The sequence below is a fragment of the Chionomys nivalis genome, chromosome 19 (genome assembly GCF_950005125.1).
Source record: "Chionomys nivalis chromosome 19, mChiNiv1.1, whole genome shotgun sequence".
Lineage (NCBI taxonomy): Eukaryota > Metazoa > Chordata > Mammalia > Rodentia > Cricetidae > Chionomys > Chionomys nivalis.
In genome coordinates this window covers 62,985,623-63,006,899 of record NC_080104.1, presented here as the reverse complement: position 1 = coordinate 63,006,899, position 21,277 = coordinate 62,985,623, and the positions used below count along the sequence as shown (strand labels likewise).

At 47.7% G+C, this 21,277-nt stretch overlaps 2 protein-coding genes across 3 annotated transcripts in view; both read right to left on the bottom strand.

Moving 5' to 3' along the window:
- The window catches only part of LOC130890474 (H-2 class I histocompatibility antigen, Q10 alpha chain-like), a 136,809-nt gene extending 125,082 nt beyond the window's left edge, over positions 1 to 11,727 (bottom strand). The window contains exons 1-2 of the mRNA XM_057794409.1: positions 11,661 to 11,727; positions 6,787 to 6,792 (exon numbers count right to left, since the gene is read on the bottom strand). Coding sequence (XP_057650392.1) covers positions 6,787 to 6,792; positions 11,661 to 11,727 — 73 coding nt within the window. The remainder of the gene's footprint in view (positions 1 to 6,786; positions 6,793 to 11,660) is intronic.
- A 1,667-nt stretch (positions 11,728 to 13,394) lies between these two features.
- On the bottom strand, positions 13,395 to 21,013 carry LOC130890461 (uncharacterized). 2 transcript variants are annotated; one of them, XM_057794378.1, is made up of 13 exons: positions 20,824 to 21,013; positions 19,366 to 19,444; positions 18,940 to 19,209; positions 18,421 to 18,696; positions 17,616 to 17,891; positions 17,376 to 17,489; positions 16,567 to 16,728; positions 16,137 to 16,406; positions 15,685 to 15,960; positions 14,868 to 15,143; positions 14,613 to 14,741; positions 14,400 to 14,432; positions 13,395 to 14,312 (listed from the first exon to the last, which is right to left on the bottom strand). In XM_057794378.1, exons 1-13 carry the CDS (start codon positions 20,965 to 20,967, stop codon positions 14,236 to 14,238), a joined length of 2,382 nt encoding a protein of 793 aa, XP_057650361.1. In that variant the 5' UTR covers positions 20,968 to 21,013; the 3' UTR covers positions 13,395 to 14,235. The 2 variants fall into 2 exon arrangements, with proteins under 2 accessions (XP_057650361.1, XP_057650362.1); XM_057794379.1 differs by having other exon boundaries at positions 13,395 to 14,278.
- Positions 21,014 to 21,277: the final 264 nt, after the last annotated feature.

Sequence of the window (21,277 nt, the reverse complement as noted above, 5' to 3'; positions counted from 1 at the left end):
ACTCAGGAGCCTGTGGTCTAAGGAGATGAGCTTCAGTCTCCTGAGCTCCTGCCTCCTTCCATGGTTGTTGCCCGGAGGTTCTCCTCTCCCCCTTCCAGAATCTAACTCCTGTCTGTAGGATCAGCAGAGAGGACTGATCCACAGGGTCTCAACATGGATCCGGTCCTGCGGGACTATGTTCTGCTCTGCTCCACTTTACAACATCCACCCCCACACACACTCAGAAAACATGCCTGGCAGGTTCACAACGTTACATCAATCTCAAGCTTCTGGTCCTGAGGACAAACAGCTACATGGTGACTTTGTGTTGAATTCTTCCTCTCGCACCAACACTTGTGAAGACTTCCCAGCATTGACCCCATCTCCAGGGGGATCTCCAGGGGAAGGTCATGCTAGATGTAGAAGGCTCAGGTGCAGTCATGAGCAGAGAGGTGCCAGGTTCAAATTCTGTGAGTAAAACTACTTCCGCACGCTAACTCCACCCTCCCTCTTTTTTTTAAGAGTTGAATATTAGAACTTTTATCTTGGGGAAGATACTTTGGGACTTGGCTTTTGTATGAATTTTTTTTTAATATCTATTTATTTATTATGTATACAATAGTCTGTCTGTGTGTATGCTTGCAGGCCAGAGGAGGACACCAGACCTCATTACAGATGGTTGTGAGCCACCATGTGGTTGCTGGGAATTGAACTCAGGACCTTTGGAAGAGCAGGCAATGCTCTTAACCTCTGAGCCATCTCTCCAGCCCCCTTTTTGTATGAATTTTAACTGTAAGATACAGATTCATCTTCTTCCTGTGAAAATGGAGATAAAACAATGAGTGTTTGCAGTAAGATCTCTGACAGTTAAGTTATTGGTGATGCAAGTGACCAGCAGACATACTAGGAAACCAGAGTCTTGGTTATGCTAGCGGTTGGTTCTCAGCATCAGTTCCTAAGGCACTTAGTGACAAGAGCATCATCAGCCCCACTGTGAATTCTGCTCTGTCCTCCATAAACCTGAAACCATGTTTCCAAGCTGTCACAGGACACTGTGCTTTTGGGGACCGTGAATTTTCTCACTGAATTGTACATGCTATGGCATGACTATTACATAAATAATACTTTGTTTAAACATCAGTATTTTACTTCAATTGCATTATAGACGGTCCATGGTCACTAAATGAACTTTGATGTTAAAAATCAAGATAGTATTAGTTGCATATTTTATTTTAAAAATGAAGATAGCCTTTATAAAGGCAAAAAGAAAGAATGAGCAAAGGAAAAACTCCTTTTAAAATGATTTAAAAACAACATATCCAAATTGAGTGTGCTGCTGGTCTAGTGGGAAATCCATGAGTTCTCTTTTTAAAAACATAGATATAATCGTTGCATTTGATGTTATTTTCTTGAAACCCATATCATCAAATTCCTTAATGCTGCACCAAACAACGTGAGTTCAAGTTTAGCAAATGTATGTGACCACCAGCTCACAACTGTAGAAGGAGATACTGGTTTGTTCCCAGCCCTTTACCACCAAAATAACCACACAAACTGTATTAATTAAATCATTGCTTGGCCCATTAGCTCTAGCTTCCTTTTGGCTCTTACATTTTAATTTAACCCATTTTAATTAATCTGTATATTGCCAAGTGGCTGTGGTTTACTGGGTAAAGTTCCCAATTCTGTCTCTGGCAACTCCATGGCTTCTCTCTGACTCCACCCTTCTTTCTCCCAGCATTCAGTTTAGTTTTCCCAGCCTCGCTAAGTTCTGTCTTGCTATAGGTCAATGCAGTTCTTTATTCATTAATGGTAATCACAGCACACAGAGGGGAATCCCACATCAGATGACAGAATTAAGGAGAGTCTAAAGCCCTACCTACAACTTGTCTGATTTATGTCGTTATCATGGAGAGCTGAGCCTTTGTTTTCCAGACCTCAGAGTAGCACGTCACAATGGATACAGAACACACCTAGAATTATCTGTAATCCTGCGTGCTGAATGAAAGCATAGAAGATAGCAGAGTACTTCTCTGCCTTAAAATGATCCAGCTTGCAATGTTAGCTTGAGAGATACTGGTCTGGTATATTCCACTTGATATAACTCCTCTGCAGCAAACAATTGTCTTATATCAGGAATGTGTTGAAGAACAACTTTCTAATTATCTTTGTGTTTGATTTGGGTTACTAACATTTTCTGGTATTGTGGGAGAATTCTGTCTTCCTAGATAGCTCAGTAATGTGTTGAGATAGGCCCTGTGTTTGTATCCTGAAAAAGCTCTTAAATCCATACAAGTGTTTGCCCTGCAGGTTGATCACCAATATCAAATTTTAAAACATCAAGGTTCAGCACTCAAAATTCCTTATTTGGCTACACTGACTAACATCCAATCAGGACTTAAGCAGCTCAAGCTAACACAGCCCCTCTCCCCCAAAAAACCACTCCTGCTTCTGTCTTTGTTCCACCCAGAGATAGCAAATCCCCTCCCCCATTTACCTCTTGGGTAATCTCCTTTGTGCTGAGAATTTCCTGTCTGGGTGCTTCCTGTGCCAACTCTGAGGCCACTTCAAGTCCATCAGCAGGGGGCCTGCCCAAGGGAGACAAAAAAGCCTCCAAGTCCTGTGGCTCATTTAATCACAATGCACATTTATGATGAAATTATAGTAAAATGTTGTTGTTTAAACAAATTATTAGTTGTGTAAGGATCATGTTTTAGCTCGTAAAGTTTACTTAGGAAATTCACGGTTCCCAATAGCACAGTGTCTTGTGACAGCTTGGGAACATGATCTCGGGAGGGCAGAGCAGAATTCACAGTGAGGCTGATGATGCTCTTGTCACTGAGTGCCTTAGGAACTGTGCTGAGAACCAACCGCTGGGACTCCTCATAATCAAGACTCTGGTTTCCCTGTATGTCTGCTGATCACCTACATCACCAACAACTTAACTGGCCGAGACCTCACTGCAAACACTCATTGTTTTATCTCCATTTTCACAGGAAGAAGATGAATCTGTATCTTACAGTTAAAATTTATACAAAAGCCAAGTCCCAAAGTATCTTCCCCAAGATAAAAGTTCTAATATTCAACTCTTAAAAAAAAAAAAAAAGAGGGAGGGTGGAGTTAGCGTGCGGAAGTAGTTTTACTCACAGAATTTGAACCTGGCACCTCTCTGCTCATGACTGCACCTGAGCCTTCTACATCTAGCATGACCTTCCCCTGGAGATCCCCACTGGAGACGAGGTCAATGCTGGAAAGTCTTCACAAGCGTTGGTGTGAGAGGAAGAATTCAACACAAAGTCACCATGTAGCTGTTTGTCCTCAGGACCAGAAGCTTGAGATCGATCGTAAGGTTGTGAACCTGCCAGGCATGTTTCTGAGTGTGTGTGTGTGTGTGTGGGGGGGTGTTGTAAAGTGGAGCAGAGCAGAACGCAGTCCCGCAGGACCGGATCCATGTTGAGACTCTGTGGATCAGTCCTCTCTGCTGATCCTACAGACAGGGGTTAGATTCTGAAATATGGGGAGGGGAGAACCTCCAGGCAACAGCCCTGGAAGGAGGCAGGAGCTCAGGAGACTGAGGCTCATCTCCTTAGACCACAGGCTCCTGAGTGCAGGGGCCTAGCTGGACCTTGGGGGGACAGGGATGGAAAACACCTGCTACTGCTGTCACTCAGGGACCCCACAGGAGGATGAGACAGACACCACTCACAGGAACAAGAACAGGCCCAGACCTCCACACTAACTAAAAAGACAAGAAATAGGGCTGAGCGATGGCTCACAGGTTAAGAACACTGACTGTTCTTCCAGAGGTCCTGAATTCAATTCCCAGCAACCACATGGTGGTTAGCAACCATCTGTAATGAGATCTGATGCCCTCTTCTGGTCTGCAGGGACACATGCAGGCAGATGCTGTATAAATAATTAATAAATAAATCCTTAAAAAAACAAAAAGACAAGAAATAAACACAGAAGACAGAAAAGATCACAGTCAGCACTGAGTTCAGGGTAACCTGTCAGAGCAGCCCTGGTTGTTCATAGTCCTGGGAACAGGACAGAGCTATGCCCATCCCAGTGTCCCTGTGACCAGACTCTGTCACCATGTGGTTGTACTAAGTGACAAGGACAGAAGAGCCAAGGAAGACATAGTCCAGGAATGAGCACACCACATGGCTGAGCGCCACCTGGCACAGCCCCGTCCTCAGCTCCCACAGACTCCTCCTGTCCCCACCCTGACACTCAACACAGCAAACACAGATCCTGGAAGGTTCTCCATGCTACCATTTATTTTCTCCATCTGAAAGACCCGCAAAGCGGGGAGACTCTCACTCAAGTCTCAGGATAACACAACCCCCCAGGAACTCATGCGAGATCGTCCTTGTTGCAATCACACGAGGTTTATTGACAGGACAGGAGCCAGTGCACTGGAGCCGAAACTCATTTCCCATGCACCCATAGAGAGTTCGACCCCAAGTAGCTGGGAGAAGCAGTGTTTAAGGGAAGAAACCATAACACAATAATCCAAAGAGGGTAGGGAGGGCATCATTGGAAAATTCCGAAAATACCAGTGATCACTGAAAAATTTCGAAAATAGCAGTGATAATCACAAGGGGGGGTAACTCCCTGTTTCTCAAGATTATAATCTAACTTTATCTTCAGCTAGTTCCTGAAACAGAGTCACTGAACCGGTTAATCTAGATTTTTGATGCTTCTCTCCCTGCTTAGATTTTTGGCTTTATTTTTTCTGCTAGAGGGGTCTGGATTTATCCAGGTCTTTCATCTCCCCACTTCTAGTACCTAGTTCTAATCATAGAACTAGATTTCAATATCTTTTTGACCTTGTAATGTGCTATATTGGTGACGTAACATCAAAATATGAACAGCACTTAATCTTTCTCTAATGATGGTAATTAGCTTTAATTCATTAAAGTACTGAGGGGCCTGTGTTAGGGCAGCCGTACCTATCCCAACACCGGCAGCTACCCCAGGCCCAGGATTACTGCTAGTGTCAGAGAAATAGGTTCTCCTCAAAAGCGAGTTGGGTGCTTGTCAAACTCATCTTCAAGCATGTTAGCTGGATGATAAAAGACCCTAAGTACCAGTTGTACAAGCACACAGTAATCTTTGGTGTCATTAAAAACCCATGTCGACACACAAGGTGTCAGGCCTGTACTACAAGCCCACCATTGATCTAAACCGGGAACCGAGTACCTGGTGTCAGGAGTCTTAGGGCTCTTAAGAGTCTCATTACATAACCTCAGTAAGAGTCAGCCTATGATTAGCCTCCCAAACACAAGCCTCCTGACTGGTGATGTTGTTAAAGGACTCAATACTGCAATTTGGGTAGTTCAGGAGCTCGCTTCACATGGGAGGCGTGGATCCAGGCAGAGATGCATACTTCTTTCAGTTGTTCCCAGATCTGGCGTCTCACCATTTCAAGGGCCTTTAGGCGGGAAAAATAAAGGTCTAGAAAGAATAGCATCAGGATTATACATTCTACCCGACTCAGTGAGCGGTGGCAGTCCCCTACATAGGATCTCATTAGGGGTGAGTTTAAATCGCCCTGGAGTGTTCTGAACCCAGAACAGAGCAAAGGGAAGGAGGGCTGTCCAGTCATTCCACCAATTTTGTAAAGGTCTCTTTTAGAATTCTATTCATCCTTTCTACCTGACCTGACTCTGGTCAGTAAGCCCGATGTAATTTCCAATTGATCCCCAGTTGGGTGGCCAGTCCCTGACTTACCTGGGCAACAAAGGCAGGTCCATTATCAGACCCGATTACCTTGGGTATCCCAAACCTCGGGAAGATTTCTTTTGTTACCTTCTTAGCCACCACATTGGCCGTCTCAGTCCTGGTAAGAAAAGCTTCTACCCAGCCCAAAAAAAGTATCTATAAAAACTAATAAATACTTTTTACCATATCTGGCTGGCTTAGTTTCTGTAAAATCTACCTCCCAGTAGACCCCAGGTCAGTCGCCTCTGAGCCTCTTCCCAGGAGTATATATGGAGCGTCCTGCATTAGTCATAGCACAGGCCTTGCAGCTTTTGACTATTTCTTCTGCCAAGTCAGACAGTCCCATAACATAATAGTCGGAGGACCTAACCACATCTTTTAGTTTCCTGGCCCCCAGGTGGGTCGGGTAATGTAAGTTGGTAACATACTTGTGCCCTTCTTTTCGTGGGAGGACTAATTTTCCTCCTTTTGTCTCTACTGCCCCATATGGGGCTTCCTTTACCAGTCCTAATTTGCCCATAACTTGATAGTCCTTGGGGGTGTATCTAAAGTTGTTTTCACTGATATCATGATAATCTTCAGGCTCTTTGACTGCCAGGATCATTGCTCCTTGGGCCGCCTGTTTAGCAGTTAGGTCTGCCATTTGATTTCCTTTAGCCACAGCATCTCGAGCTTTTTGGTATTCTGGACAGTGTACGATGGCTACTTTCTTTGGCAAATGTATGGCCACAAGGAGGCTCAAAATTACTTCTTTACTTTTTATGTCTTTTCCCGCAAATGTTAACAGTCCTCTCTGTCTGTATATTGCTCTGTGTATATGGGCCGTGGCAGATGTATACCTGCTGTCAGTGTAGATGTTGATAAACTTTCCCTCTGCCATTCGTAGAGCTGGTATCAAAGCCATGGGTTTGGCTTTCTGGGCCGACGTCCCTTCAGGGAGGCTACTGGCCCAGATCACTTGCTTCCCATATACCACTGCTGCCCCTGCCTTCCGTTTACCTTCACCCACGAAACTGCTGCAGTCTGTATACCAGTTTGGACTCCTAGGCCAAGGCTTATCCTTCAGATCATTTCGGGTACCAGCTTCTTCTGCCAAAATGTCAGCGCAGTGATGGGTAGGTGAGGTGTCATCAGTCTCGGGCAGTAGGGTAGCAGGATTGAGGCCAGCAGGGGGAGCAAAGGTCACTGGTTCAGTCAACAAAAGGCTTTGATCCCCTCCGGTCTGGTTTAGTAAAGCTGATCTGGGCCTTCAACTTTGTTAACAAGTCTTTTTCTAATAAAGGCGTGGGATACTCAGGGATAACCAGGAAGGAATGAGCCATTTGTCCTCTCCCCAAATCTACAGTCCGTAAGGTGGTCCACGGATATTGTTTCTGTCCAGTTGCTCCAATTACTATAGTCTTTGTATTCTTTAGCTTCCCCAATGGTTGTTTTAGCACAGAGTACTCAGCCCCTGTGTCCACTAGAAAATCCATAGGGGTCCTCTCCACAGTCAGAGTTACCCTAGGTGCAGGGGAGAGGGTCCGAGTCCCATCCCCTCTAATCATCTTCTTCTAGGGCCAGTACCTTAGAGGCCCTTCCTTTCTTCTTCGGGCATTCTCTTGCCCAATGTCCTTTTTCTTTGCAATAAGCACATCGGTCTTTGTACAAGAGGTGCCTCTGTCCATCCTCACTCATCTTTGGTCTTCTGTTGCCCAGTTTCTATCTGTCTAGGCCCTGTCTTTCTTTTCTCTGCTACCACTGCGGCCAAAATTCTAGTCAAATTTCTCTCGTCTACAATCCCTCTGGTCCTCTCTTTCTTCTGTCTCCCGCCTCTCTCTCTCTCTCTCTCTCTCTCTCGTTTCTCTTCCTCAGTCTCTCACTTATGAAACACTTTCTCTGCCTCCTTAACCAAATCCTGCAAGATATAATCCTGCAACCCTTCTAACCGCTGTAACTTTTCTTAATATCTAATGTTGACTGTCCTATGAAGGCCATAGCTACCGCTGTTTGCTGACCCTCAGAGGTTGGGTCAAAGGGAGTATAACGCCTGTAAGCCTCCTTTAAATGTTCAAAAACACAGATGGTGGTTCAACCAGCCCCTGAGACCTGCCACGAGAACCCTGCGGGGATAGACTGTCAGCAGTTCCCTACCTGCTTTAAGTTAGACCTTGAAAACATACACAGGGAACTAGATAAGGCCCATTTCTGTTCACACAATTTTTTTTTTACCAAAAATCTCTCTTGCTTTTTAGACAACACACCAAAAATTTCTCTTGCTTTTTAAACAACATACCAAAAATCTCTCTTGCCTTTTAGACAACATAAAAACTCTTACCAAAGTCTTTTTTGTGTTTTTTTCTCAGTGGGGATATATGGCTACATTTTAAACAAGAACAGCACTTAAAATCCTTTACCAGTGTGAAACATTTGAGACCAGCAATGTTTTTTTTAACACTAACCAACAATAACTTGTAAACAACAGCACATAAAATCCTGTACCAGTGTGAAACATTTGAGACCAGCAATGGATTTTTCTTTTAACACTAACCAACAATAATTTGTAAACAACAGCACATAAAATCCTGTACCAGTGTGAAACATTTGAGACCAGCAATGGGTATTTTTTTAACATTAACCAACAATAATTTGTAACCAGTTCCTATAAATGATGACAGATACTTATAATACTTATAAACCATAGGATCTGAAAGAGTTCTTCACCCACGGAGACAAGCTTTGGTCAGCTTTGATGAGAGGTTTGAGGCGTGCAGCTCTCAGGGCAGGTGGAGGGAACTTGTCCATCAGCACAGGAGGGTGGGGAGCAGGGTGGTATGCAGCACTGGGGAAAAAAGATTGTTAACCTCTTTAGGCCATAGCGATTACCCTCAGATTTTTTTGCTTAGTGTTGGAAATCCTATTGAGGTACATCTGTCTGGCAGCCTTGATACCTTGTAACAGCAAAGCTGAATAGCCCAGGCATCCATACAAGCATGCTGCCCCGCAGCCACGTGCTTGGGGCCGAGGCTGACTTTTTTAATGAAATATACCCCTATGCTTATGGCCCTATCTCTGAAGTCTTGTAAGTGGTCACAATATCAAAGTCAAAAGAAGTCATGATTTGAGTTCGTCAGCATCAGTCTAAATCAGGACAAAAGCACAACACACATTACACAGACATACAGGACAACGGCACCAAACAAACCAAAGACACAGCTTCAAGCTGCTTCGCGGGTGTGACCTGCCCCGCTATCGAAATGAGACCGCTATCCACGCAGTCTCTACAGAGAACTGACCACGTCACTCGTGTCATACCACGGAACTGAGAAACGCCACCGCGTATCTCACCAGATAACTGAACTTGCTACATATGCTTAAGACAAAACAGAGACCAAAGACACACAGACAAAGACTAACAAAACTTAGAAAGACAAAACCACTGATCCAGAGTCAACGTCACAGCTGTCCCAATCGTCAAAGTCACAAGTAAGATAAAACAAAAGACCAAAGACCGAAGACACACAAGACACACAAACAAATGTCCGTCTCCACCAAGACAGACAAAACCATTCCAGAAATACAGACAGCAAAGAGGGCATACAGTTCCTCCAATCTAGGAGAACTTCCATATCCTTACCAGCACCCAGATGGGAATCTCCCAGGCATCCCTGGGTCTCTTCTCACCTCCCGGGATGTCTCCCGGGGCAGCAGTTGGTGATCTAGCATGTCTGCTAATCACTCCCTCTGTCTCCTCCCAAGACGTGAGCAACTGAAAAACCAAATCCGAAAATACAGAACCTGTACAGAACCTGAATTCAGCTGGCATGAAAACACAAAGGCACAGACATGACTATAAACCCAAAAATACAGAACCTGCACCTGAATTCAGCTGGTAAAGAAACACAAAGACACAGACACACAGACAATGTCTCACCTCCAAGTGGGTCTTTGGAGACAAGGGTGGTCGCCAATCCCGGGACGAGCCCCCAAATGAAAGACCTCCAGAGTGGGGAGACTCTCACTCAAGTCTTGGGATAACACGACCACCCAAGAACTCATGAGAGACCGTCCTTGCTGCAATCACACGAGGTTTATTGACAGGACAGGAACCAGTGCACTGGGGCCAAAACTCATGCAGGGGTAGAGAGTTAGACCCCAAGTAGCTGGGAGAAGGGGTGTTTAAGGGAAGAAACCAAACACAGTAATCCAAAGGGGGTAGGGAGGGCGTCATTGGAAAATTCGAAAATAGCAGTGATAATCACAAGGGGGTAACTCCCTGTTTCTCAAGATTATAATCTAACTTTATCTTCAGCTAGTTCCTGCAACAGAGTCACTGAACTGGTTAATCTAGGTTTTTGATGCTTCTCTCCCTGCTTAGATTTTTGGCTCTATTTTTTCTGCTAGAGGGGTCTGGATTTATCCAGAACTTTGAATTCACACTTTCAGAATTCTCTCCTTCAGCCCGGCGGTGGTGGCGCACGCCTTTAATCCCAGCACTTGGGAGGCAGAGGCAGGCGGATCTCTGTGAGTTCGAGACCAGCCTGGTCTACAAGAGCTAGTTCCAGGACAGGCTCCAAAACCACAGAGAAACCCTGTCTCGAAAAACCAAAAAAAAAAAAAAAAGAAAGAAACACAGAATTCTCTCCTTCAATTTGATCTGCCAGTCTCTCAGAACAAGGTCATGAAGAATCAAGTTCACATTCATATTCTTATTTTCAGTGGGGAGGTCGGGGGCTGCAGCTCTAGGCAGCATGGAGGTGACAGGATGGGGATGTGACCTCCTGCCTGGCTGGACAAGGAAGTTGGCTGGGAAGGGAGCACAGGGCAGTGCAGACATGGGATCCGGGTATGCGGGGCTGAGGTGGGCTCCCCAGTTCTTCACATTGTTCCCACTGGAGAAAGGAGAAAGCAGACAGCTTCAGACATTTGTTGATTCTTGAGTAAGAACATGTCCCCATGAGGAAGCAGTCTGAAACTAGGAACTAAGAGTCATGAACAGTCAATATAAAGACATCTCAAAGGCCTGCTGTGACTTGTTCAAATGTCTGAATCCTGAGAATCCCTGGGACCCAGTCCTCTCCTCCTGCCTCACCCCAACCCCAGGCCCCCAGGGTGTCACCTTTTCAAGCCTCCAGAGACAAGACAGAGCTCTGGACACTGTTGCTGCCTGTGGAAGAAGAAAGGACAAGGCACATTCAGAAGACTGAGAGAATGTGGCAGGAGGAGGAATTAGGAGCTGGCTGGGCTCCCCACCAGCTCAACTCCATCCCAAGGGTCTCAGGGATAATCCTGTTCCCCTAACTTACCTAAAACATGAACACAGTCTCCTCCTTTTCTACCTGTGAGAAGAAAATCTGTGAGAAACCAGAAAAAACTCCAGCCCAAGAATGTTTCCAGAACTGACAGCAGACCCAGGTTAGAGACAGCAGCACCGAGGGATGTGGATGTGTTTCCCATTAATGAGGCAGAGCACACTTCTAGAAGGAGCTGAGAGAGAACTCAGATCCTGCCCTTTCCTACCTGTGTTTCTCCTCCTCTTCCTCACAACAGCCACCACAGCTCCAATGATCACAGCTCCAAGGAGAACCAGACCAGCAATGCCTGCCATGATGGGGACCATGGACTGAGGAGGCTCTGGGAAGGGAAGGACAGGACCTGAAGGTGAGGGTCATGACCCAGCTCTCAGCCCTGATCCTGATCAGGGTCTGCTGAAGGCTCCAGCTTTCCCTGACCCCAGGTCCGCGTACCCACTCCCTCCTTACCCCATCTCAGGGTGAGGGGCTCAGGCAGGAGAAATACAGCACGGAGTGCGAGCCTGGGGATGGCGCGCGGTGAGACCCCGACTTCCTCCCGGGACACCGGCAGGCGCGGGTGGAGAAGGGGCGGGAGGGTCCGGCTGGGCCACGCGGGGACGCGGCTTCCCCGGTGCCGCCCCCGCCCTCCCCGCAGAGCCCGGTTCCCTCCCGACCCCGCGCGCGTCTGGGTCGGGGCCAGGGCGGCCGCCAGCAGCAGGAGCAGCGTGCGCGGTGCCATCGCCCCCATCTCAGATCTGGGGCGACTCTGAGTTCCGCTGTCTGCGTGAATTTTATAACCGGTGGTTGGTTCTCCGGGATCCCGCCACTCAATGGGGAGTGAGAGCCACCAAGTTGTCATCAGTGTCCGGTTAGGAGACTGACCCAGGTTAGGAGCTGGAGAAGCGAATAGCTTAGGACGAATGGAAAGGCCGGATAATTCCCCGTCTTTGATCTTTGAAAGCTGGGGCTTCAGCTCAGAGTCCTCGAACTCCTCAGGAGGGTTGGGAGGGTTGTGGGAGAATTCCACTTCTCAATTATCTGTTGCCCTTACCAGACCAGCCAAGCTCAGTGTCTGGTTGTTTGGAGACACCAACCATTCATTACTTCCTACAGTGTGAGACCCCAAGAGACCCTGGCTCATGACCTCTCCCAGGTCACAGTTCAGTTGTCATCTTGCTGTGTTGTCTCAAGGCTTCAGGAGAGCTGGGGTCACATGAGATATGGCTTCCTCATAGGGCAGCTGGAAAGGGATCAGGTTCCTGCTGGCTGTCTCCTGGATTGTCCCTACTTACCTAGGTCTTGCTTTTTTTTTTTTTTTTTGTATACAATTGTTCTGTCTGCATGTCGGCCAGAAGAGGGCACCAGATCCCATTACAGATGTAATTACATCCATTACAGATGGATGTAATTGCTGGGAATTGAACTCAGGACCTAGGGAAGAGCAGCCAGTGCTCTTAACCTCTGAGCCATCTCTCCAGCCCCCTCGGTCTCTTGGCACAACAGATAACTTGCTTAGAGCCAGCCATAGGGGTGAGGGCAGGATGTGTAATATGCTCAATATTCAAACCCAGATCCCAGCCCATCCCCAATTCTCCCTCCATCAGGAGACAGTAAGTCCTGAACAACCCAGAGGAGGAATTAATCTCACCTCTTTAAGGGCAGAGCTGAACCCGTAAAAACCCAAACTAAACCCAAAGTTACTTCAGCATCTTGTGAGTCGGAAGGAATCTCAGCTATTTTCTTTTTTTTTTTTTTTAATATTTATTTATTATGTATACAATGTTCTGTCTGTGTGTCTGTCTGCAGGCCAGAAGAGGGCACCAGACCTCATTACAGATGGTTGTGAGCCACCATGTGGTTGCTGGAAATTGAACTCAGGCCCTCTGGAAGAGCAGGCAATGCTCTTAACCACTGAGTCATCTCTCCAGCCCAGCTATTTTCTTTAAAAAAAAATTTTTTTTTTGGGAAAAAAAAAAACGTAAAACTTGGGACAACAAAAGATGTAAGAATCAGACGTAAGAGTATTTCTTGACAGCATCTATATAATAAAGCTCTTTTTTATTTAACACATTTATTATTTATTATTCTTTTAGCAAACATCAGATGAAATGAGCAAAACTATCTTGCTTAGGATAGTTACTTATTATTGTTTTACTTTATATAAGTTCTTTATAGAAGCTGTAAATATACATGAGTTAACAAAATTCTTGGCTGATGATACACTCCATAAATTTGACATTCATGTTTACAAGCCAGGTAAAGAAAACCAGGGAATTCCCATTACACCAGCATCACATTTTTTTAAATTCATTTATTTATTTCACATCCCAGCCATAGTCTCCCCCCACTGTCCCTTTCCATCATTCCCTCCCCCCATCCACCCCAGATATCACCCTCCCCCAGACTTCTCCCCTTCTATCTCTTCTATCTCCATCCAGGAAAGGGCAGGTCACCCACGAGTATCAATGAAACATGGCATATCAAGTTGCAGTAAGGCTAAGCACCTCTCCATGTGTCAAAGCTGGGCAAGGGCCAAGTGTGAGGAGTAGGATCCCAGAAGCCAGTGAAAGAGTCAAAGATAGCCACTCCAGCAGCACATTTAATGGAATTCCTATGTGGTGTTTTTAAATTATCATCTGCCATTAAAAAGTTCTTTTTTGCCTTTATACAAATCCATCTTTGTTTACAAAATATAGTATGTTACTAAAGGTAATTTAATTTTTGAAATCAAAGTTCAAAATGGCAATGTATATAATGAAATTGTAGTAAATTTTTTATTTTTTTTAATTTTATTTATTTATTTATTTATTATATATACAATATTCTGTCTGTGTGTCTGTCTGCAGGCCAGAAGAGGGCACCAGACATCATTACAGATGGTTGTGAGCCACAATATGGTTGCCGGGAATTGAACTCAGGACCTTTGGAAGAGCAGGCAATGCTCTTAACGACTGAGCCATCTCTCCAGCCCCCTAAAATTTTGATGTTTAAACAAAGTATTAGTTTTGAAAAACTCATGTTATTGCATATAAAGTTTATTTAGAAAGTTCACAGTTTCCAGTCTGGCGGTGGTGGCACGTGCTTTTAAGCCCAGCACTTGGGAGGCAGAACTGTGAGTTCAAGGCCATTCTGGGCTACCTGGCAAGTCTTAGGACTGGCTCCAAAGCTACAGAGAAACCTTATCTCAAAATGTCAACAAAGAAAAAGGGAAAAAAAAGCAAATTCACAGTTCCCAACAGCCCAGGGTGTCACCTTTTCAGGCCTCCAGAGATAGGACAGGGCTCAGAGCACTGCCGCTGCTGCAGAAGAAGAAAGGACAAGGCACATTCATGGCTGGAGGAACTAGGGGCTGGCTGAGCTCCCCACCAGCTCCAAACACATTCCAAGGGTCTCAGGAACACTCCTGTACCCCACACTTACCTGGAGTCAGAGCATAGTTCCCTTCGGTTCCACCTGTGAGAAGAAAAGCTGTGAGAGACCAGGGAAGTCCCTAACCCTAGGAAGCTTCCAGAACTGACAGCAGACCCAGGTTAGAGACAGCAGCAACGAGGGGTGTGGATGTGTTTCCCATTAATGAAACAGAGACTCTTCTAAAAGGAGCTGAGAGAGAACTCAGACCCTGCCCTTTCCTACCTGTGTTTCTCCTCCTCTTCCTCACAACAGCCACCACAGCTCCAATGACCACAGCTCCAATGATCACAACTCCAAGAAGAACCAGAACAGCAATGCCTGCTATGATGGGGACTGTGGACTGAGGAGGCTCTGGGAAGGGAAGGACAGGAAGGGAAGGTGAGGGTCATGACCCCAGCTCTCAGCCCTGACCCTGCTCAGGGAATGAGAAGGTTCCTGCTTTCTCTGACCCCAGCTCTGTACCCACTCCCTCCTTACCCCATTTCAGAGTGAGGGGCTCAGGCAGCACCTCATGGTACACATGGCATGTGTATTTGTGCTCCTCCCCAGAAGGCACCACCAGAGATGCCCACTTCTGGAAGGTTCCATCCCCTGCAGGTCTGGTCTCCACCAGCTCCATGTCCTGAGTCTGTTCCTCCTCATCCCTCTGCCAGGTCAGGGTGATGAAGGCAGGATAGAAACCCAGGGCCCAGCATCTCAGGGTGACATCACCTTTAGATCCAGGATGATGAGTCACATGTGTCTCTGGAGGGTCTGAGGGAAAGAGTTGGAAAGATCGGGCATTTTGCATTCTTCCTGGGGACTCCAGAAACCTATGTGATCAATCCTGGAAAGGGACAGAAAAGCTGGGTGCAGGTAGGGGCAGAATCCTCCTGAAGCCATGTAGATCATCTTTTCTTTGGCAATCTCTGGGATTTGGGGCAAAGAGTCAGGTATCTCACCACCTGTTGAGAAAGGAACTCCTGCTCCTGACTGGCTAAGACTCAGAGACTCAGTGTCCCTGGAATCAGCAGGGAATCAGGCCTGAGAGAGGCCATAGCTCACAGGGGCTGCTGCTGGTCATTCCAGGCACCTTCCCACTTTATCCTGAAACAGACCCTGAACTGCCCTGGAAGAAGGGTGAGCCCAGGGGAGAGCCACCCTATGATACTGACTCAAGAAAACCAGAAGGCTTGCTCCATCCTGAGCAGGAGAGAAAGAATATTCTATTCTAGCTGTTCCTTTTTCTTTCCTGATTAGGAGAAAACGGCCCCAGCAAGGGTGCAGAGAGAGGATTATTCCACGCACAACTTACCTGAGGGTTGAAGAGTTTTATTCCAGTACTCCAGTAATCTGTGGAGTGTTTCCACGCATGCGCCCTCCAGGTAAGCCTTGTATTCCTCTGCCACACCAGCCTCCTCCCACTCCCGTTGAGTGCTCTGCGCCACTTTATCTCCTGCGGTCCAGGAGCGCAGGTCCTCATTCAGGGTGATGTAATCACGGCCATCATAGGCATGCTGATAGTGTCCGCGCTGAAAACACCCATCTGGTCCCACGTAGCAGCCATGCATGTCCTGGATAGTGTGAGAACCTGGCCCGCCCCGTCCTGTACTCAGTCGGGCCCACACCGATACTGCCCACCCAAAGAAACACTTCCCAAACCTAAGGCAAAAGTCAAGACACCTAAAGCCTCCTACGGAATCTCAAACACTAGGATTAGGGTTGAGTCGGGTCCATCTTTGGGGCCATGAGGGGTCTTGACCTCACCGTCCTGACTCTGTTTGTAGCGGTGGAGCATGTTCTGAAGGCACTTTCGAAAATTCTGTGTGTCCTTCTTGAATTTCAGCGTCTGGCCCTCCCAGTACTCCGACCCCATCTGTTCCGCCCACGGTAAGCAAGGCTTGGCCCTCGGGGTCTCCGCGTCGCTGTCAAAGCTCATGAACTTCCTGTCGTCCACGTATCCCACGACAATGAACCGGGGCTCCCCGAGGCCGGGCCGGGAAATGGCGGTGGCAAAATATCGCAGCGAGTGTGAGCCTGGGGGCAGCGCGAGGTAATACCCCGACCCTCATTCCAGGATGGGAACAGGGAGCAGGGTGGAGCAGGGGCCGGAGGGTCTGGCTGGGAAAAGCGGCTGCCCCGGTGCGAACCCCGCCCCTCGGCACTGAGACTGCAACCCTCCGGACCGAGTACTCACCTGTCTGTTTCTGGGCGGAGCCCTGGGCAGCAGCCAGCAGTAGAAGCACAGGGATGCCCATCTTCGGAGTTTGGGGGAGCCAAAGAATGGTCGTTAGTTTGTAACTGTCTTCATAGAGCCTTCTAGACTGTTCTCTTGGAGCCAATGGGAGCAGGAAGTCACCTGACACAACAACACAGCAAGAAGTGAAACCAAAAGACCAAAGTCTATACTTCCCAACCCAACCTCCACCTTCCTTCAGTCTTCATACCTGAAAGCCATTTCTGAGGACATGGAATTTTGTCCTGACTCTTTTTTTTTTTTTTTTTTTTTTTTTTTTTTTTTTGGTTTTTCGAGACAGGGTTTCTTTGTGGCTTTGGAGCCTGTCCTGGAACTAGCTCTGTAGACCAGGCTGGTCTCGAACTCACAGAGATCCGCCTGCCTCTGCCTCCCGAATGCTGGGATTAAAGGTGTGCGCCACCATCGCCCGGCTTGTCCTGACTCTTTTCACTGAAGGGAGCCCTGGGCATAAAATTGTCTCCCTGAACCCTGGCCCAGAATCCCTCTAATAGTAACCCAAGGGGAAGCTACCTGGGTAAGTGCTCCCCAAACTTACCTAAAACATGAGCATAGTCCATTACTTTTCCACCTGTGAGAAGAAAAGCTGTGAGAAACCAGAAGAGACTCCAACCCAAGAATGTTTCCAGAACTGACAACAGACCCAGGTTAGAAACAGGAGCAACGAGGGGTGTGGATGTGTTTCCCATTAATGAAGCAGAGCACACTTCTAAAAGGGGCTGAGAGAGAACTCAGACCCAACCCTTTCCTACCTGTGTTTCTCTTCCTCTTCCTCACAACAGCAACCACAGCTACAATGATCACAGCTCCAAGGAGAACCAGAACAGCAATGACTGCCATGATGGGGACCATGGAATGAGGAGGCTCTGGGAAGGAATGGGCAGGAAGGGAAGGTGAGGGTCATGACCCAGCTCTCAGCCCTGACCCTGCTCAGGGTCTGCAGAAGGCTCCAGCTTTCCCTGACCCCAGCTGTGCACCCACTCCCTCCTTACCCCATCTGAGGGTGAGGGGCTCAGGCAACCCCTCATGGTACACATGGCATGTGTATTTGTGCTCCTCCCCAGAAGGCACCACTACAGCTGCCCACTTATGGAAGGTTCCATCCCTAGAAGGTCTGGTCTCCACCAGTTCCATGTCCTGAGTCTGTTCCTCCTTCTTCCTCTGCCAGGTCAGGGTGATGTCAGCAGGATAGAAGCCCAGGGCCCAGCACATCAGGGTGACATCACCTTTAGGTCCAGGATGATGGGTCAAATGTGCCTTTGGGGGGTCTAAGGAAAAGAGTTGTAAAGATGAGACATCTTGCTTTCTTCTGGGGACTCAGCCGTGTCCATGTGGCCATTCTGGGAATGGACAGGAGAACTGGACAGGATTAGGGTGTCCTGATATTAGTAGACCCCAGCTAGAGCTCAGGCCCCGGGGTCAGGTGCTCTTTTGGATGCTCTAAGATGTGAGTGACAGTTTGGGGTAGGAGGCTTCAGGGCTCTGCAGACTGATGGAGGGGAAGGGATTCTGGTCCTGAGCTGAGTGAGGTCCAGGAGACTCAGAAAAGCTGGAGTCAGACTCCAGAGACACCCAGGGTGACCACAGAAGGAGGCCTGAGAGAAAAAGCTCCTGTGGGTCCAGGGCCATCCTCAAGGCTGACCTGCTGTAAAAGGATTAGTCTCCCAATGGGAAGAGCAGCCTGGAGTCTCCCTGTCCTTATTTCTTAGCCCGGTGCCTGCTGGACAGTGTTCTTCCTCTGAGGATGCCCAAGCCTTTCTCCCACACTACTGAGGAAAAGCGAGGGTCTCCAGGTACCTGAGCGCAGCAGGGTCACGTTCCCCAGCTGCAGGTATCTATGGAGCCAGTCTATGCATGGGCCCTGCAGGTATGCTCTCTGGTGGTCGGCCTCGTCTGTGTCCTGTGACTTGCGCTTAGAGATCTGAGAGGCCGTGTCAGTTGCGGTCCAGGAGCGCAGGTCCTCGTTCAGGGAGATATAATCCCGGCCATCGTAGGTCTCCTGACAGTACCCACGGAGAAGGTGTCCCTCTGAACCCATGTCACAGCCATACATCCACTGCAGAGTGTGAGGTTCTGGTGGGACACAGTGGTTAGCGCCACCTTGCGGCCACCCTGCCCGCTGTCAATCTGTCCTTAACCTGACCTTTCAGAATCAAAAGAGCAACTGAAACCTGAGCCAAATTCTGCGGGGTCCTTCCGGTTTGAGGGTCTGGGCAGGAGTTTGGCTGAAACTGTCGCTCAGCGGGTGAAGACGACCCAAACCTGTTCAGGGGAGATGGAGGGGTTGTGTCTGTGATCGGGGCCGCGGTCACTCACCGTCGTCACTCTGATTGTAGTAGCCAAGCAGGGTCTTGAGGTTCAATTTGAAGTTCTTCCCTGTGTTCCTGGCTTTCCATGTCTCTCTCTCCCAATACTCTGGCTCCTCCTGCTCCATCCATGGTGCCCGCGGTTCCACTCTTGGAGTTTTCACGTCGCTGTCGAAGCGCAGGAACTGCGTGTCGTCCACGTAGCCAACAACGATGAACCGGGGCTCCCCGAGGCCGGGCCGGGACAAGGCGGTGTAGAAATACCGCAGCGAGTGCGAGCCTGGGGGCGGTAGGTGGTGAGACTCCGACCTCCTCCCGGATCAGGGTGTCAGGTGACGACAGGGGAGATAGGGGCTAGGGCAGTAAGATACGCTACTGGGTACTGCCCCCAGGTTCCCTACTCTGTCCCGCAGAGTCCTCCCCACCCCTTACTCACTAGCCTGTGTCTGGACCAGAACTATGGTGCTCGCCAACAGCTTGAGCCAGGAAGAAGACATTTTCCTCAGCACAGGGGCCTGTGAAGGGTGTAGAAGCGATTCCTGCAAACTGTTGTACTTGGAACCTCTGTGTAACTATTGGTTTCTCTAGTAACTAGGTTTCCAATTGTTGGGTCCAGGGGGGTCGCGCAAAGATGAGAACATCCCCAAGTCTAATAAACTAGAAGCAAACTTTATTCCAGAAACCAGATCCTAGGAAAACCAAAAGCAAGCTTAAAAATTAAAAAACAAAACAAAACAAAACACCGTGGGGCAGAGAAGCTTATCAGCTAGCAGAGACCACAGCCAGGGATGGTATTTGTTAGGCTGTGGCAAAAGGCTAGTTTTTGAACCCACCTTTTAAAAAAAACAGAATTGAACCCACCTTTTATAGTAGGGGCACCAAGTGTTAGGTCTGAACAAAGGAATTTTTATGATCTTGCCCTGATCAAAGTAGTAGGTCAGTCAAAGTAGACCCTAAGAAGGGAGTGGGTTCTAATGTCAATGGGTAACTAAGCAGCTATCATGAAATATGTTTCAGAATAGATTACAGTGAAAGTCACTAATTGCAAGAAAGCTGGTGTCTTTAGCAATTAATTAGAAAAGGGACTGCTAGTAATATCCGAGGGTTGATAAATCAGAATAATTGGTTCTTAGGCCGGGAACTTAGAAGAGAGCAGAAAGTTTTTCACACTATCTCAAAGTAAAACTCAGATACAGACCGCCATACTTTACAGCCTCCATTCTCAGAGCTCATTAGTCAAACCAGGTGTTTGCACCGGGGTCACCGTCTCTCCTGGTTCCTCCAGGCAGTGTATACCGAAGCCCAATGCCTCCCCTATGATGGTGCCAATTTCCATAACAGAGACAGTGCCTAGCCCAGAGGTCATGCATCTCTGTCTCCTAAGGGTTAACTCAGTTCATCGAGGATGGCCAGGACACTTCTCTCAGTTTGCAGAGAGAAGCTCTGGCTTGTAAATAGAATGAGCAGCCAGTTGTAAAATGGAATGACCTAGGCTGATGGATTCTTCCCAAGCACCCGAGAAAATAGCTCACTGTGAATGATTGATCCTTGATCTGCTGAGAAAGCTGCTGACAGTCTGTTCCCCTAGACTTATAACTTTATATTTCTTTATTTCTACATTCTTATTTTTGGAATGTACATTTTTATTTTCTTATTCTTGGACTCCTCAAAATGAGAACTGTGAGTTCATCATTTGTGTCTGGAGATAGGAATCCGATCAGAGTTGAAAGTGGCCAACCGGATACCGCCCACCCGCAGGAACAGTCCCCAAACCTAAAGCAAAACTCAGACACCCACAGCCTCCTGCGAAATCTCGAACTGGGATCAGGGGAGATTCGGGACCATGGGGGGGGGGGCATGAGGCGTCTTGACCCCCGACCCAGAAGTCACTCACCGCCCTGACTCTGGTTGTAGAGGTGGAGCAGGTTCTGAAGGCAGGTTTGGAAATTCTGTCTGTGCTCCTGTGGGTCCCCAGTGCTCTAGCTCCTTCTGCTTCCTCCAACCTCAGGATTCCAAGCCCGCTGTGCTTGAACTCCATTGTTGTCCTTGAAGCCAGAAGTAATGAAAAGCACTGGAGGGGGCAGGATGCCAGGACACAGCTGTGGCATAATAGGAAAGCAGAGCACTCCTCTCACAGTGAAACCTGGAAGCAAGAGCGAGCAAGACTGAAATCAACAGCTTTTTACACTTCCCAAACCAAACCACACCTTTATGCTCTCAGAACCTGAAAGCCACTTCTGAGGGGTTGGGACTTTGTCCTCACTCAATAAAGCTAGGTCTCTCTCTCTCTTTTTATTATATTACATTTTCCTCTGCTCCCGTTTCTGCCTCTCTCCTTCCCTTCAACC